Here is an 18,664-nt window from a genome sequence, read left to right as displayed (position 1 = left end):
CCTGTTCGTTGTACACAAGAGTTGCTCGTTGGGTACACTGCCTCGCCTTTTACCATCCTTTCTTCCAAGATTTCAACCTGGTGAACACTTTCTCAGCCACTCACTCCGTTTGTCTATTTACCGATGTTTCTGTCTTAAAACAGACCGAGCTAGCCAGGAGTCAAACCTAGAATCTTCTGATCCGTAGTCAGACGCGTTATCCATTGCGCCACTAGCCCTGTGCTCCCACTCTTCCAGACTTCTTCCGGAAGTTCCTCCTCTCTGTGGCTCGCGTGTAAATGCTCTATTTTGGAAACAAGGAAAAATGGTTTTAGCCTCGACCACCTTTTCTTCCAAGATGTCAACCTGGTGAACACTTTCTAAGGCACTCACTCCCTGCACCAAAGTCATGTCATCATGGTGATCGTTTTTTATAACTGGATAATGTTCCGTTTGTAAAGAGACGTTCCCTGACCGGGAATCGAACCCTGGCCGCGGCGGTGAGAGCGCCGAATCCTAGCCACTAGACCATCAGGGACTTTTTTGCTTTACTCCCAGCGGGTTTGACTGCAATTACGTACATACATGAAGAATTGATCATGAGAAGATTCCTGTTCGTTGTACACAAGAGTTGCCAGTTGGGTTCACTGCCTCGCCTTATACCACCTTTTCTTCCAACATTTCAACCTGGTGAACACTTTCTAAGGCGCTCATTCCCTGCACCATAGTCATGTCATCATGGTGATCGTTTTTTATAACTGGATAATGTTCCGTTTGTAAAGAGACGTTCCCTGACCGGGAATCGAACCCGGGCCGCGGCTGTGAGAGCGCCAAATCCTAGCCACTAGACCATCAGGGACTTTTTTGCTTTACTCCCAGCGGGTTTGACTACAATAACGTACATACATGAAGAATTGATCATGAGAAGATTCCTGTTCGTTGTACACAAGAGTTGCCAGTTGGGTTCACTGCCTCGCCTTATACCACCTGCTCTTCCAACCTTTCAACCTGGTGAACACTTTCTAAGGCGCTCATTCCCTGCACCAAAGTCATGTCATCATGGTGATCGTTTTTTATAACTGGATAATGTTCCGTTTGTAAAGAGACGTTCCCTGACCGGGAATCGAACCCGGGCCGCGGCGGTGAGAGCGCCAAATCCTAGCCACTAGACCATCAGGGACTTTTTTGCTTTACTCCCAGCGGGTTTGACTACAATAAAGTACATACATGAAGAATTGATCATGAGAAGATTCCTGTTGGTCGTACACAAGAGTTGCTCGTTGGGGACACTGCCTCGCCTTTTACCATCCTTTCTTCCAAGATTTCAACCTGGTGAACACTTTCTCAGCCACTCACTCCGTTTGTCTATTTACCGATGTTTCTGTCTTAAAACAGACCGAGCTAGCCAGGAGTCAAACCTAGAATCTTCTGATCCGTAGTCAGACGCGTTATCCATTGCGCCACTAGCCCTGTGCTCCCATTCTTCCAGACTTCTTCCGGAAGTTCCTCCTCTCTGTGGCTCGCGTGTCAATGCTCTATTTTGGAAACAAGGAAAAATGGTTTTCGCCTCGACCACCTTTTCTTCCAAGATGTCAACCTGGTGAACACTTTCTAAGGCACTCACTTCCTGCACCAAAGTCATGTCATCATGGTGATAATTTTTCATAACTGCATAATGTTCAGTTTGTAAAGAGACGTTCCCTGACCGGGAATCGAACCAGGGCCGCGGCGGTGAGAGCGCCGAATCCTAGCCACTAGACCATCAGGGACTTTTTTGCTTTACTCCCAGCGGGTTTGACTGCAATTACGTACATACATGAAGAATTGATCATGAGAAGATTCCTGTTCGTTGTACACAAGAGTTGCCAGTTGGGTTCACTGCCTCGCCTTATACCACCTTTTCTTCCAACCTTTCAACCTGGTGAACACTTTCTAAGGCGCTCATTCCCTGCACCAAAGTCATGTCATCATGGTGATCGTTTTTTATAACTGGATAATGTTCCGTTTGTAAAGAGACGTTCCCTGACCGGGAATCGAACCTGGGCCGCGGCGGTGAGAGCGCCGCGGCCAAAATGGCTACCAATTTAGATAACTGAGCTACAAATGAGCTAACATTGGAAAAAAAAAAATTTGCCCCTGCTGGCTCAAATATTTCTAGTTGGTACAAAGTATGTACCATAAGCCAAGCCTAATAATGAGTTAATAATTAAGCCAACAGTTTGATAATTCAGATTACACTGAGCCAAAGCTGTAGTTGAGCATACAAGGAAACAATGAGCCTAAATTGAGCCAGCTATGAGGCACAGTGTTGCTTATATTAAGCTAAGGCTATGTTTGAGTGCATTTAAAAACTAAGCCAAAATTGGGCTTGCAATGAAGCACAGCTCAGGTAAAAGATGAAATTGAACAGATAGCTAACATTAAGACAGAACTGAGCTGACAGTAAAGGGCCAAGTCGCCATTAAGATAACTTAATTACGAACCATTCTGAACTGGCCACCAGGCTGGACAAGGTCGAACACGCCATCTTGAAGCTCCTTGCTGCGCCTTTATACTCGAGCATGCACGCGGTCACCTTTTCGGCGTCTGACGTCACGCCGCGGTTTTCTTTCTTTCTTTTCAAAGTTCCATCCTTTTGAGGATTTATGGCAGTGAGGTTTAATGACACCAATGATTTGGTGCAATATCGCCACAAGTTCCCTCCCACCAGAACAGTTCTGTAGTTCGTCTTTTCTTTTGCGCGGCTCGTTTTTTCAGTTCCTCTTCAAAGTAACAGCACGGGACTGTTGGTTGGAGGACGATAAATAAGAAGAGGAGCAGCAGGAGGAAGCAATCAGTGGTCATCAGTTGATTGAAAAATACCTGCGTGGAGATGAACAGGTGTGTTATATGCGCCAATCAGTCGGCTCTTTATATGCTCTCTTCTTCTTGGTTTGTCACAGCGGCTGGCCACCAACATTATGGAGCACTACCGCCACCTACTAACCCGGGGTGTGGGTCCATTCTCACCTACTTATATAATATATATTCATTAATTTTTTTGTAAAAGTGTTCCACACTTTGTAATACTGCTTTGCACTTCCAGGCCACCGTAGAATCCACATTTGATGCCAGATTGTTTTGGTTGGTACCCAACTGAGTGTAAATTGGAAAATAAGCCTAAGCTCAGTACACACGAGTGCACAAACCAACATTACTCTGTATGGATTCAATTTTAAAAAATATAGAATTCAGGCTTGTTTACCTTATTTCAGTCTCTTCCTTGCTGCATGATGAAAGCAATCACTGTGAAATGATATCTTGTGGAATATGCATGAGTTTATATGTATGAGGACTAAAGGAGTGTAATTAAATAAGAGATTAGACTCATTTCATAACCTCCTGGGCTGTCAGCTATGAATCGGCATAATTCAGTGTGATTGTGTAATTGAGTGCCTTTTGTTTTTATACAGCACTTTCTATTTTTTAAGTAGTAGTAGTAGTAGTTTACAGGAAATATGCTTATTTATTGGTAAGAGGTAGATGAAAAGGTTGATTACATATTGTTATCTGTGTATAACAAATCCAGTGTGTAGAATAAGCCTTTCTAGATGTATGCGGTGGAAAATAACACTTATTCCTTCCTTATATTTCTTATTTCAACATACACACTGTATAGCTTACATCACTAATGGCTCAAGACCAGGCCCTACTCATAGAAGCAGATGAGCTCATGACACAGGAGCCAGCTATACAAGACACTTCTTGTGATATTGTGAAATGTACAATACTGTTACAGCTCCACTCAACAAGTTTAATGAAAATTTTATAGGGAGTTTCAGCGTATCATTAAACTGTTTTTACAGCTATGTGTATGGTACAAAACCCACCAGACAAAGTAGACAGTCAGCAAGGCACTCGTGAACAATATTTAGCAGTGAGGTGGATGCAAAGTCTGTTATTGTTGCTTCAATATGCATTTTTTTTTTTTTTTTTTTTTAAATGCAGACGATTTGACATAAGGCACATGTGATTATTACTGATGGCTCTGTTCATTTCAACAAGCCAGGACAGTGTGACAGAGAACCTTGTTCCGACTGTGAAACTGAAAACAATGACATTAAAAGGCTAAAAATATCAGCCTTTGATAACTGATTAACTTGTATAAATCGACAATTGTTAACACAGGGAATACATTTTCCTGGTGGAGCTTCATTTAAACATTTATTAAAATTTAAACCCCTTGGTTCCCTTAAATTTATCAGTGGATACTTTCACATCAGAGTCTGTCAGTGCTTAAGAAGTCCTGAAGGCCATCATCCTGTTCCACATTTTCTCAGCGGGGATGATGAGCTTGTTGATATCAGGAGGATTTTTAATGAGCAGGTAGGCGCTTCCCACAGCAGCTCCTGTAGCACTGAGTAGCAGGCCATGGTTTATCACCTGTAAAATACAATTTGAAAAAAACAAAAACAAATTGGGTGTTATGCTAATTTGTTCCTCATACTTAGTATTATTTCCAAATAATTACAGGTACAGTACCACGCAACTGACTATTTGACTAAATGTGTAGATATACTGTAGTCATGTTTTGTTTCATTATCATTTGCATAATTTATGTTTAATAATGTCAGTAACAACTATGAATTCTGACAGCTTACCGTTAATGCATTATACCTGGAGAATACAAACTTAATCTGTAATTCCATTCACCTTGCTATCATCTCTTTAATTACAAAGTCCTTCTTGCACTCACCAAATATGCAGGCACTGTCTGATACCAATATCACATTAAAACAATTATGCCCTATGATTGTATATGCCTCTTATATATAGAGGTCATTGTGTGCTTTGCTCAAACATCCCTATGAACCTGAAACACTTTGCAAGGGAACCTGTGAAAACCTCTGCTGTCCATGTGCCAGTGGACCATTAGCCACGAGCTCAGGTCACACTAGGTTGAATCACTCACAGAGCAAAGTGAGAAATCAGATATATTTCTTGGTGCAGCAGAGCTTTGTTCCTGTTAGAATAAATCGAATGTTTCGAAAAAAGGGGAAGTTTCTGTCCAGTGAGAGCTACATCCACTTTTCATGGTTGCTCCTGACATTGACTTACAATAATATGATTTTCAAAGGCATGCAAGGCAAAAAATATAATAGAAAAGAGTCTCACTTTGTTTTGCCATTGCCAGCGTTCCACAGCTTTATGGTATCTTGTCCTTGTGAAGGTGACCTGGAGACAGTGCAGGACAACAGATACAGATTATAACTGTGCGGTAGACAAAGCAATGTGTTTGTTAGGATACTTACCATTGTGTAAAGGGGGATTATCGTCTTTGGCATTAAGAAGTGGAGGATGTTATCAACCTGTTTCCTGAAGAGGAACCATTTGGAATTGACATGTGCTCGCATCTACAAAACAAAGTGTACAAGGTGAACCATCTGTGATGCACTGTGGTATTGTTAAATAAATATTACAGCGACATCAGAAATGCCCATGGTCTCTCATCTGTTCTCAAAGTAACGGCATCTCTGGAACCAATTACTGGCTCTTAATGTGTATGAATTTTATTGTGCAGATGACTGGTTAGCTGCCCAGCTGTCAGGTTTAAACGGACAGTGTAAATATTTGATAATTGCAGTCAGTGCAGTCACTGAACCTCTAATGAGCTATGAATATGAATGGCCTTTAAATACATCTCATATACAAGCAATGTATCAACAATCAGTTACAGTGGAGATCGCAGTAATTAATGTAAAAAAGTCAATTATTCAAAAAGGATATTATTATAAATAACAGGACCGGTCTTTAAGTGATATATTATATGCTGTTCTTCAGCCACTTTGTTTCTTAGCTCCAAATATGGAGCTTCCACGTAATTACTCGAGCCATTCCCAGTGGTGGAATGTAACCAAGATGATTTTCTCTAATATCATTACAATTATGTGCAAATATTTCCACTGTGTGCTACTTCATAGAATACATCCATTTCTCTCCATTTACGATGGAAATCTACATTCTACTGCAGCACATTTGTCTCAAATCTTTAGTGAGTATTTTGAGATGAGATTGTTTTTTAAGTAAAACATCAATTCATCTATCACCTCTGAGGGTGATGTTAGCATATAGTTGCCAACTTAAACACATACATAACATTGTGTACAAAAAACAACAGCCTATGAGACTGAAATCAGACAAGTGAGAGCAGGATACTAAGAAAAAGAGAAAACCCCAATTTCAAGAGGATCAAATAGGACTGTAAGTATTAAGAGTTTTGCATAATTCAGAATGTGCACATCTTAAATTCTGACGCAACATGGTCATGACGTAAATTAATCATGTGATATAAATATATGCGCTACCTCAATGTAATTGTACATGGCCAGGTCAGCAATTGCATGGTCGTCTGGAACCCTCACCCTCGAGTACTCGGGCAGCACAGCACCTGTGAAGAGAAACACAATCTGCCACAGAACATTCCCAGTGTCTCTGTTGATCTATGTTCATCTGAAAAGGTACTTACTCAAATCCTCATTGAACTGATTCAGGATCTCGTCAAAGACAATGCAGTCCTCAAAGCCCTAAAAAGCATGAATGGATGAATCAGTCTTCATTTCATTATTTTATTTCTCTCTCCAGTTGAGTTTTACTTACAGCATTCATGCCCTGCCCATAGAAAGGCACCACGGCATGGGCTGCATCACCCATAAGGACACACTTGTCGTCAATGTGATGCGGAGAGCACTTAACAGACACCATGGGCTGTGCAGGCAAACGGAAATAATCCCTCTTGAGACTATCACTGTGAGACACACACGGAAATACGACAATTACAAACTCAATGTGAGCAGTTTACGCGCACAACAGCAGCACCTGTCACATCTGTATAAGTTAAACAGCCATGGCTCATCGGCCCTGGTAAAGTGAAACAGTCGAACAGGGAAGAAATCGTGAGTTCAGCTGCTTCAGCATGAACCCAATGAGCAGGTGAACGAATGAATGCCTGGACCAATTTTACAGCTCATGCCTCCTCTATCTGACCGTCACCATCCACATACTGTGCAGTTCACTTCTAATTAAAAAGATTGCTGCGCAGAGTCATGTAACTGTAAGGCGGCAATTTCACACTTCACAGACCTGGCTGTGGATGTGACTGGATGAGACTAGATGGGGAAATGAAAAAGTGTGTGTGCTTGCGTGCGTGTGTGCGTGCGTGCATGCGTGCGTGTAGGAGAGTTTCACTTACGCTCCTATAAGTGGTATAGTGTCAGGGAAGTATTCCTGGAAAAACTCGATGACTCCATCTTCTGTGGTGATTTTCTCAAAGTCGCCAAAGGGCATGAAAAGGGTGCAGGTAAATGTCTTGTCCTGAATAAATAAATGAATGCAGTGTACAGATATGTTAGATAAACAGTGTTTTTTACCAAGACCTAACACTAATGAAACAGACTAAGGAATATTTCACTTCCTCATAAGAAAACATTTCAGCCACAGTTGTTGGAAGACCTTCAGGTTCAGGCTATTGTGGTGCGTTAAATGCTAAAACATCAGTCACTAGTAAAAAGTTCATTAATTCCATGCATTCAAAATGTTGCTTAAATAGAGGAACTAAAGCATTACATTTGAACGTACTGAAAAAGAGCAAACAAATGTGTTTAGGATCATTTATACCATGATTTTTTTCCCGTTTCACTAAAGTAAATAAAGAACGCTCACATTTGCATCACTTCATGAATGCATCATGTGGTAAAAAGTTACAAGAATAGTATATTTTATTTACTTATTTTCATGTGTATACTTGTACGTGTCTGAAATTACCTCCCTACTGTCCATCAAACTTTCCATCCTCAGTACAAACGCAGTAGTCAAACTCCACCCCAGTGCATGTGATGGATGAAAGTGCATTGACTTCGAAACAGATGCCATTTATCAAAGTCCTCCCTGAGGGCCTTTAAGCACTGTCACTCTTACCATAGTTCCTATACAGGGTCTCTGCAGGTTTCAACAAGTCAAATTTAAGACTTTTAAAGACTTTTTTAAGACCATAATGAATACAATTTAAGACCCATTTCAAATCCATACTGGCAAAAAAGTACAAAAGACATGAAGGAAAATTGGAGCCGCAAATTGTTGAACTTGCAATTCAGCTTAGCTGTGGTCTTTGCTATGCTAAGCTGTAACACACTGCGATGTGCGCACAGCACACTAGCTAGTGGTGCTCGATAAATTCTCACCGGGCAGCACAGGTGGCCTACTTTAGTTCCGTGTTGTAGTTATGTTATCGCATCCTCAAAAATAGAAACATTTTAAAGCGAGACTGAAGTTTATGCATGTTTAAAATAAAAGTAACGTAAATAGATTTTTAAGACTTTTAAAAATTGTATTTAAGACATTTTAGGAGATTTTAGGAGAATTTTTAAGGCCTAAAATTCAAATTATTGGATTTAAGACTTTTTAAGACCCCGCGGATACCCTGCTATAACAGCAAGTTTTTTGTTTGTTTGTTTTTTTAATCCCAGCACTAATGCCTTCCTGGGAACTGAGCCATTGAGAGAACATGAATGAATGCTCTTCAAAGTCAGAAGAAAGCAAATGCTGTTGCACCGAGTCAGCAGAACTTGAAAAATCATTGTGGGATTAAGAAGAATCCGAGGGACAGAGAGGAGGACAAGAAGCAGAGAGTTGACCCTCAGAACCTCAAGATATATTTATTTTTAAATAATTTCTACAGAGTAGGCCTCTACTTGCCATAAAGTGTTTGTTTATGAGGTTAACTATCTATATGAGAACATCCCAGAGGTTAATCATACCCTGTAAATGTGTTGAACTAATTGTGCCTAATTGTACAAATAAACAATGTCCAATGGTTAATTCACACTCACCAGGTTGGGCAGGGCAATCATCATGAATGTGTTTCGTGGCCAGATGTGGAGATAATTAGGCTTCATGGCAAACTGGGGAGAACAGTGGATCACAAATCTGTTTTTAAGATAACTCTGCCTAAAGAATATGAGTACGATAAAAGCAGCACCTCCTCACCTAGAGCAAACAAAAGGGATTGTACTTTAGACTGACCTCTCCATTGATTGGTGGCATGGTGAGCTCCATGTAGCCATGGGGGATGTATGTTTGGCTATAGTTGAAGCGGCTGCGACGAAGGAATTGCTTGCGTACGGCAGAGAAAGCTCCATCACAACCTACGATTAGGTCTGCCTTGATCTGCTCTTTGGATCCATCTAACCTGGGAAAAAAAACATGACAAATTCACTTAAGTGTACGTTTACAATTTGGATAAACTGAACTTTACACGGCTCCAACATTTCAATCATAGACCTTCAGCAGATAAGAAGCAATTTCCCCACACCTGTAACTAATGTGACTGATGTGTTCCTAATTCATACACTTACATGTGCATGGCTTCTTTGAGTTTGTCATGCACACTGAGAGTGCATTCAATACTGTGTTTTTATATAAATGTTTTTTAACTTACGTACAACGTAGTCACTCAGTGTATTTTTACAACTGAGTGGAACTGAGCACTTTGAAATTTATGTTTAAAATAAATAATTACCTTCTACCAAAAAAAGAATACTGTCAGAGAGAGAGTCAATATCAACTCAGAGGAAATTTAGTGATGTTTGATCAAGCTAAAGTGTATGAAAGTGTTTGCTCACTGCATATAAAACAAACATAAGGATGTACATCTACCACTACCCACCAGGCATAAATATAAATAGAAAGTATACATTGACACATTAAATGAATTTCCTGAAGGTGTTTTACTGTTAGATGTGTGTGAAATTTGCCTCAAGGACATTTTTTTCACCATGCCAAGCCTGTGGCAAGGAGCACGGAGGGAACATGATCAATAAAGTGAAAGCAAAGAATCGAAATGAGCAGATCCACCCTCCTCGATCGCCCTGCACATACTATGGTCCTCGTGAGTTTGTGTTTGTGTGAGTGTAAGGGTCCACACATGTAACATGGGTAACTATTTACCTGACAAAGGTCATTTGCCCTGTTTCAGCGCTCCAGTCCTGCAGTTTGTGGTCAAAGTTCAGCTTTGTGTTTGGATACGCCTCAGCCGCTGAGGAAGTTTAGATGTTAGAAAAAGAGCTTATAACACAGGGTTAACAGGGTTAGGCAAGCAGTTAAACTATAGGAGACTTTAACAACTCTAATAATATGGACAGGACAAAAACTTGGAAAACAATCTAAAACTAATAATTACTGAGCAGCTCACAAAGTAATAAGACAATGCTATACATTTTACAAAGGAAGCAGTGGATTTTCTTGGGCAAAGCCCTACTGAGTGACACATTTGATTTTGGAAACGTCCCATGATACTACTACATTATTTCACTGGGTTAAATAATTTAGTATCTCATAATTGAAGCAAAGGTTAGATAGGCTTTCTTTAAAAGCAATATACTGGCTGCAATAATTAACTGAATTTCCATATCAGCTTCATACTTAACATAACCAGGGTTTAAGCTACTCTGCCTCTCACCCAATGTCACCTGGGATTGTAGATAAAGAATGCTAAAATTATTAAAGAGCATTCTGATGCTATTTTTTTAAATATAATAATATATGTTCCATCACCTTGGGACAACTTCCAGCTGAATCTTGAAGAGCTGGTCTTGCATGTTTGTAAATTAACTTTGAAAACCCAAAGAGCTGTGTGAATGTGGCTCTAGATGTATTACATGCATCATTCTGTCCTGTTTAATCTCTGAATGGATACATTTTGAGCATTTTATGTTGATATTGTACCATTCTGCATCTTATATTTCGTCATTCTGTATTTTATTTTATTTATAATATATTATAAATATTTTATTGTTTGCCTTATGTACAGTACAGTACTGTGCAGCCTTATTGTAACAGTAGCTTTCCTGGTTTAAGAAATGTTACAAATATTTGTTCCATCTTAGTTTTCCAGCCTGTTTGAAAATGAGAATAATCATTCATACAAATTGAAATTGTTGACACTGCACCCTTTGTTGATCGGATGACGTTTAATCCCTGACTGTGCCATGTTTAGGTTGTTATGGAGATGTGAGAAAGCTGTATGGCTTGTTTTTTTTTCACGTAGCTGCTCAGAAATGAGACTGACATGTAAAATGGTTATTGTGGTGATTGCTTGAGATGAGCTAAAGCTCTTCGAGTCCAATTTGATCTTCTTCTTGGAAAAAAAGCATCTTTAATCTCATTGCATCTTGTGAATGTTAAATTACTTGTGCAGGTATCTATTATTGGATTATTTCTGCACAGTTCCTATGACATTATAATCACTGTTAATGTTCCAAGGCCATTTTGTGCAAGTTGAAGACTTTCATTATTCTTACCCGTTAGCAGCTCTTTGTTCAAATTGGCTCGGTCTACAGACAGGATGTACTGAAAGGAGGACATAAGTTAAAATGGAGTTGTACACGTACTTCAGCTTCATACTGTTCATTTAAAATGGGAAGAGGGAGCAATTTATTATCTCTCTATCCCTACAGCCTCCCCATTCATCTCTCTCTGTCTTCCATGTACAGTATAGTTTAGCAAAAACCAAGCAAAAATTAAAATACTAGCAACAAGTTTAAAAATAAATGTTTAGTTTGGCTTCTGTTGTTTACTGATCATCAACTTGTGCATTCCTGAGTAAGTCCACTTTGTGCAGGCTATCGCTGTATGTGCATCATAGATCATAGTTTTAAGATTCCTATGGGTGACATCGAGATGCGCATGCATGTAAGCATGTTGGAGCTTCTTTGTGTTTCTGTTTATTCATGCTTAAACCACCACAGCTCTGTTAGCCCATACAGAGTCTCACCAGCTGAAATGAATCTGCAAACTGGATGAGTTGACATGATGCAATGTGTACAAATAGTCCAACAGTTGAAACGCTGATAATTATTTTTTGCAACAATAGGTTTAGTACAAAAAACTAGAGCCATGCTGTCAATGTACAATGTTACTGTTATGCAATCATAATCTTCTTACTAGTGTTTGTTCAGATAATATCAGGAGCAGCTTACCTGACCTTTCTTTCCATAAGGGATTGGGGACTGTTGCCCACTTTTAGAATGGATCATTCTCGCATGCATGGGAATTCCTTGGGAGACAACCTGAAGAAAAACAAATTATTGCAGAGTCACATATTTAATCTTCGATTATTAGAACAAGCAACAACTGTCTCTCCATTTCAGTATATATACATGGGAATGTACTATTAATACATAGTATTAATAGTACATTACCTACACAAATATGCAGACAATTTGTTTGCTTGCCATCTTAGACCGAAATCAAACACCACCACCCTGCAGTTCTGAGAAAACCCTATTCCAAATTAACCTTAATTTTTAATATTTATTCAGCATACCCTCTCCTCCATCCCAACATGCTTCAGTGCTTGCCGACCTCGGTGAGACAAAGCCAGGTTGATGCTTCTCCCTCTCACAATTTTAGCTTGACGGATATCTGACCAAAAGCACACAAAACATCTCTGAATGTTTAGTTATATATTTCAATGTGACCTCTCTCTGTGTTTGTATACGATGCATATTAGTGTTATTTCATTTTTTGTGGGTGTAAATTGGCCAAAGAAGTTTGAATACTACCTTCCCTAATTTCAAAGACTTCCACATCAAAGCCTCTTTTGGCAAAGAAGCAGGCATTCAGTGACCCCACCTGAATAATGAAAAGGGAACAGAGTAACTTGATTAATTTCACATTTCTACTACTATACACAGTGTAAATACACAAGGCAGGTGTTGTAAAAGACGCAGTGGCCGTCCAGAGAAACTTGTATGGCATAGGTACATCCATCTAATGTCCAGATAAGTCTGGCCAGAAGTGAGGCATCTACATGGCAGAATTGTGGCCAAAAAACTCTCCAACATGCAAACAAGGCCGTGTCTCAACTATGCAAGAAACTAGAAAAACTGGGTGCAGAAAAACAGGTACCGATATGGACTAATAAGAAGCAGTTTGTTTGCTGAGGGGATTGAGAGCAGTACTAATAGCCAATAGCAAAAGTGAAGCATGGAGTAAGTTCCTTGCAAGATTGCAAGATTGGGGCAGCATTTCTATAAATGGAGTTTTGGTCAGCATCCTTATATGCTGATTAACAAAAGAATGCAAATACTTATTCATCTTGCAATAACATCATGTCTGATTGCCCCAAACTGTCTTCTGCAGCAGGACAACCACAAACAATGTCATAAAAACATCTTCAGTGTAAAGAAAAACAATGAGTCCTGGAAGTGATGGTATTACCCACACAGCCCTGATCTTAACATCAGAATGTGTGCCAGGGGTTACATGAAGGATTTAAGCCAGTCTTCACCCACAGAAGATATGTGATTAGTCATGCAAGATGTATAGAACAACTTGTAATGTAAAGAGCAAACAGTGTTTATCAACTCTCATTTGTGTGCTCGTTACTTGGAGCATGCAGTAGGCAGTTGTCTGTGAGTAAGGTAGGAGAGCATGCTTCTCCTGTATGTGCTTGTTACTCCTGTTGAAGTTATATTAAAAATCAATTAATAATTAGTAATAATGCTGTTTTTAAAATTAAGGGTGGTCACACCAAATATTTAGATTTAACTAATTTTACATTTTGCAAATTGATAAAACAAAAAAACTATATATATATATATATATATATATACATATATATACACACACACACACACACACACGTGTGTGTATTCTTCCACATTTTTCCAAACCTGCCTAAAACTTGTATGCAGTATTGTATACTGTATGTTCACACACCCACTTGTTTTAGGTACACCTCCTATATGATAATAAATACATATCAAATCAAAACAGCGATCAAAAGATAACATTTTTTAAGCCTGTAGAGATTTGACAAATAACTTTAATTCCTTACCAAACCACCGCCCACCACTGCTACAACTGTTTTCTTTCGCTGTCCGCGCGCTGGTTCCTCCATCGTCGGTTCGTCGTGTCTCTCCGGTCGCTGTGATTGTGTCGCTCATCGTCCCTCAGAGCTGTCAGGATCGTTATAAAGAGGAGGAGCAGCGTCAATGTCACTCACTCCGAATAGTGACGCTGGCTTACGATTCGACAGTTGAGAAAAGTGTCGTGAAATGAAACTGTCTGCACTACAGCATTGTAGATTCTCTTTTGTTTTCTGCTGTTCTAAAACAAAACTCACTCAAAACATTTTATTTGTGGGGAGGAAATGGCCATTTAAATGTTTTTACTTTTACACTCACAGGTAACTTGGTCATATCGCGATAAAAAACAACAACAACAACAACAACAACCCAGAGCTCCCTTTTTAATTTAATAACTTTAATTCTAGCATCCTGTGTCTTCTGTTATTACTATGCTCCAAGTTGTACATGTGTCACTGCATTAAATTGTATTTGAAAAGGACGTGTAACTGTAGAGTAATTAAATGTTGTTACTGTTAATATTGAATATTGTACTTTCCTGGGTGTTTTTCGAGTAACAGAGGATGCGTGACTCTACCTGGTCTGTAAGGCGTGTTTCCATAATGGTACGGTTTAGAACGGTAGCTAATGCCAGTTTAGAACGGTAATGCCAGTTTAGAACTGTTTAGAACTGTTTAGAACGGTAAAACTCCAGTCTGGGCTTAACTGAGAACAGTACTTTTACTTGGTAGGCGGGGTGTGCGCTGAGCCCTGAGCCCGGTGGCCGCGTCAGCGAGATACGTAGTCCGACGTTGTATCTGTGCGACGACAACGAACAACGACATTGAACGCGACAAAACAGACAACACCACAAGTAGGCAGCTCGTTTTTTCCCCCTTGCTCGGTTTGTGGCTGCTTGTCTGAACGAGACGTCAAGCTTTGCACGAGAATAGACTGCGGGAGTTGAAGAAACATCAGTCGCAAGGGAGTGACGCTTTTCTGTCGCCCAATCATCTGGCTGCCGTGGGTCTAGCTCCGCCCCTTTAGTACCGTTCTGTACTATTACCCTGGCACCCCAAGGGAAGAGTACCGAAAAATGGGACGGTTGGGTCCGTTTTTTTGGGTACTATTCCTAGAGGAAATGCTAAAAAATACATATTGTACCGGACCGAACCAAACCGTTCCACTCGGTGGAAACGCAGACCATCTGTACAGGTAAAAGGCGTCTGCCGCCATCTAGTGGTTGTGAGGGATGTTAACCGCTGACCACCCAAAATGTAACATCATGCAGTCAAATAATTTGAAGTAAATTAATTTATTTACAAGTACTATTATGTTTGTACAAAAGGGGGACTTTTCCAGTTGGTTGCATTCGAAATACTTTATAAATAGTTCATTGCTAATTATGTAATGCCTTACGAAATGTTTACCAGCCATTATTGTTAAATTTGTATTACATTTTATATGTATTATACATTATTCAATTCCATTTTATTTGTCCGGCGCCAAATCACAACACTTTATTATCTCAAGGCACTGTACATATATAGTAAGGCAGAAACCTTTACAATATTACAGAAAAAATAGAACCCCCAACAATTCACACAATGAGCAAGAACCAGGCATAAGTGGAGAGAGAGAAACAATCCAGAGGAAATCTCTGACGGAACCAGACTCAAAAATGTGCAAACGGCCGTTTATAATATATATATATATATATATATATATATATATATATATATATATATATATATATATATATGTATATATATGTATATATATATCTCTCTCTATATATATAGAGAGAGATATATATATACATATATGTGTGGTGCACAGCAGGAAACCTATGCATTTTGACTATGATAAATATATTTTTTTAATGTCCCGGTATAACCTCTGGCTTGCTTTTTATCTGTTTATTTAATTTTGCTCCTACGTTATGTTATTGTCTTTGGTGTATATGTGTTAATTCCACACTGTATATATGTTTATGTCCGTCTTTTTTTTTTAAAAAAAAGAGAAAAGAAAAAGGAAATAGATCGACATAACACCTGATCCGACGCAGAACGCATGACAGTTGGTTAATCCATATGCAGCCTACCCAATCGATAACCGAATCAATGATGCGATGCACTTTTCAGTAAAAACCTTCTTAATTTGTCGGGCACCAACCACATCGTTTACACGCACATCTAATCAAAAGAATTCCCTGTGAGTTCATTTATCAGTCGCAGAATTTATTGAAGACTTGTTCATTTGCCGTGTTGTGGATGACGTACTGTGCCTCGTTCGATTGCTTGTGTCGGTTCTAAGATGGCGCTCTAAAAGCCGTGGTTTGTTTTCCATGGGGTCAAAGTATGTTTAAGTGCATTAACCGATCGGCCCAGTGTAGCAGATATCTCTACTCAGCAGGCACCGGCGTCTGTTTTAACCAATATTTTAGGTAAGTGTCGGGCAAATGTCTCATTTTTTCCATGGAAAGTAAATGGACTATTTTCGCGACAGTCAACTTATCAGTTAGCTCTCAAACTAACGATCGCAACTCGGACCATAAAGCCGGTTTGTAGAGCAGCTAGCCCTACTAAGAACGTTAGCATTGTTAGCTAAAAAAAAAACGAGTTGCAGAGGGATATCTCTTTATTTGTGTAAAATATTATACCCCACAATACCAGTGGACTAGGAACACAAGTTAACACATTAGTACGACCGATAATGTCATGATCAGTGTCTTTCCTGTGGCCTTTGCTACCAATTTAGCAAGCTTAAGCTAGTGTCGCGTCTGTGAGTGGGGATAATTTATAGTTAGAGGCTTACGATAATTAATCTTAACAGTACTCGACGAGATTCTTGATTGTAATCAGCTGTCAGTAAAAATATAAATTACAGGCGCAATTGCCTGCGTTCAACAAACATCAATAAACCAACCTTGTACTCAAAACTTACGGGTTTGTTACCGACATGTCTGAACTGTTTCACCACTACCTGTTATTTGTGCAATGTATCTATAGTAATACAACTCGTTTTTAAATATTAGTTTAATCAAACCTCAGGTCACTAATAGAAATCCACTTATCGTGGTGATACTAGCTGCATTTCTTCCTAGATGCAAATTGTGTGTGCAACGCAACAGGCCATCAATACTGCAAATCTTGGGATAAGACTGGGTGTTGTTTGTGGTCCTGTGCATCAGTACTGCTAATGCTTGGAGACATGGTTCTGGTATTTATTTTTATTTACACCACTTTATTTTAACGTTGATGATAATGAGGCTATTTTCTCAGGTGGTACTTGGTCAAGGAATATCAGGTCATCATGTAAATGCATATCTGGAAAGCCTTTATTTTGTGGTCATTAGGGATTTATATCGTTAGGAGACTGTAAGTACATACAGACCCATACATGAAACAGAACAGTGTAGAGGAGGCACTTCTCCTGCCGCATTTGTCCCTAGCACGTTTTGTTAAGGAAAACCAACATATAACACACACACCTGACACTGTAATGACTACAAACTTACCGGGTGCCGCTGCCACAGCGCTGCAGTCTTTAGCGTTATTTAGCCGTGCTGCTAACTTTAATCGCTTTGTTGTAGCAATTAAACATGCCGCCCTCGTTTAAGCTAGCTTCAGGGCCCTCGCTGACATGATTAATTGTAGACTGAGTCATCACCTGTCGACGGCGACAATGTCATAATTACGCGACAGTTGTGCAGACGTTCAAAAACCATGAATCTATACATTCATGTCAAAAACCGATGAAAAATCACCAAAGAAAGGGTAAAAAAAAATAAAAATGAAAAGCAGTACCATTTGTCCAGAATCTTAACCCAATTAGGAACCGGTACCAACAGTGGTGTAGTGTCGTCTACTTTAGTGGATATACTGTCAACATGGGTTGCCAGACCAGCAGTACAATAACCTACAAAAAGATCAGCACATGATGAATTTTATTATATCTAGTGCTTTTAATGAAAACGACAGTCATCTGTACTCTTTATTTACAAAAACAAATTACATTTCTGTCAAAAAAACAGTGTTGGTATGTGTATGGATGCCCATTTTTAAGTGGTTATATCGAAATATTGGCCTTTTTGTGAGTATACTGCATATACATACCTGCGTCACATAGATCACACCACAGGAAATAGCTATGTTCAAGACTAACTTAATGGCAGGATATATAACTTTAATGTGTTGAATCAGCTGTCTTATTTAAAACACACTAACAAAACCTTGCCAGTTTATTTGTTTGATAAGTGGCACTAGGTGTGTCTCGGGCATAGCCTGTATCAACAAGTTTGCTGACTGCAACAAAAACAATGGGATCATGGAAAAGGCTGTCAAATCTACAGGGCTTGTTTCAGTATTATAATCAGATGAGACTGTGACTATGTCCCAAAACATCCTGTGCCTTACCAAACGAGGTACAGAATATTCCCTCTCTGCTTAAATCTCTTGATCATCATGTAAGTTTGAAAACGCAACTTCACCAAATGTCAAATGTTATTCCCTTCACCTCACAGGCTGGTGTCATCCCTGCCGAACAGAATGACCGACACGGCTGTGAAGCAGGTGGTCAGTGACATCATTCGCTCTCCTGAGGACAAGCGGGTCTACAGAGGTTTGGAGTTCACCAATGGCCTTAAGGCCATGCTCATCAGTGACCCAACAACAGACAAATCCTCAGCTGCATTGGATGTCCACATAGGTATCTAACCAAACGCAGGAAAAGTTTATTTGTAGATAATTATTGCGCAAATAGAAATGGCTTGATTGACTGACTTTTTCTGGTCATTTATG

General features: G+C 39.5%; 2 protein-coding genes across 4 annotated transcripts in view; one reads left to right on the top strand and one right to left on the bottom strand.

Moving 5' to 3' along the window:
• Positions 1-4,254: 4,254 nt before the first annotated feature.
• Positions 4,255-17,509, bottom strand: kmo (kynurenine 3-monooxygenase; the record flags this gene model as incomplete). The annotated part of the gene is made up of 16 exons (XM_083897772.1): positions 17,383-17,509; positions 13,853-13,973; positions 12,576-12,645; positions 12,338-12,435; positions 11,991-12,080; positions 11,313-11,361; positions 9,961-10,048; positions 9,037-9,202; positions 8,844-8,915; positions 7,208-7,329; positions 6,616-6,763; positions 6,485-6,542; positions 6,324-6,406; positions 5,271-5,372; positions 5,134-5,193; positions 4,255-4,401 (listed from the first exon to the last, which is right to left on the bottom strand). The coding sequence occupies exons 2-16, from the start codon at positions 13,913-13,915 to the stop codon at positions 4,255-4,257; spliced, it is 1,416 nt and encodes a 471-aa protein (XP_083753898.1). The 5' UTR covers positions 13,916-13,973; positions 17,383-17,509.
• The window catches only part of ide (insulin-degrading enzyme), a gene marked incomplete at its 5' end in the record, with an annotated part of 23,183 nt that continues 20,741 nt past the window's right edge, over positions 16,223-18,664 (top strand). The window contains 2 exons of one of the 3 annotated variants that reach the window (XM_083897764.1): positions 16,223-16,308; positions 18,388-18,572. In XM_083897764.1, coding sequence (XP_083753890.1) covers positions 16,223-16,308; positions 18,388-18,572 — 271 coding nt within the window. Of the gene's footprint in view, positions 16,309-18,189; positions 18,289-18,387; positions 18,573-18,664 lie in introns of those variants that run through there. The other 2 variants (XM_083897766.1, XM_083897765.1) reach the window with 2 other exon arrangements.

Source organism: Microchirus variegatus (genome assembly GCF_963457635.1).
Source record: "Microchirus variegatus genome assembly, chromosome: 11".
NCBI classification, from domain to species: Eukaryota; Metazoa; Chordata; class Actinopteri; order Pleuronectiformes; family Soleidae; genus Microchirus; species Microchirus variegatus.
The sequence above is the reverse complement of the archived record's forward strand: the minus strand, read 5'-3'. Positions and strand labels throughout refer to the sequence as shown.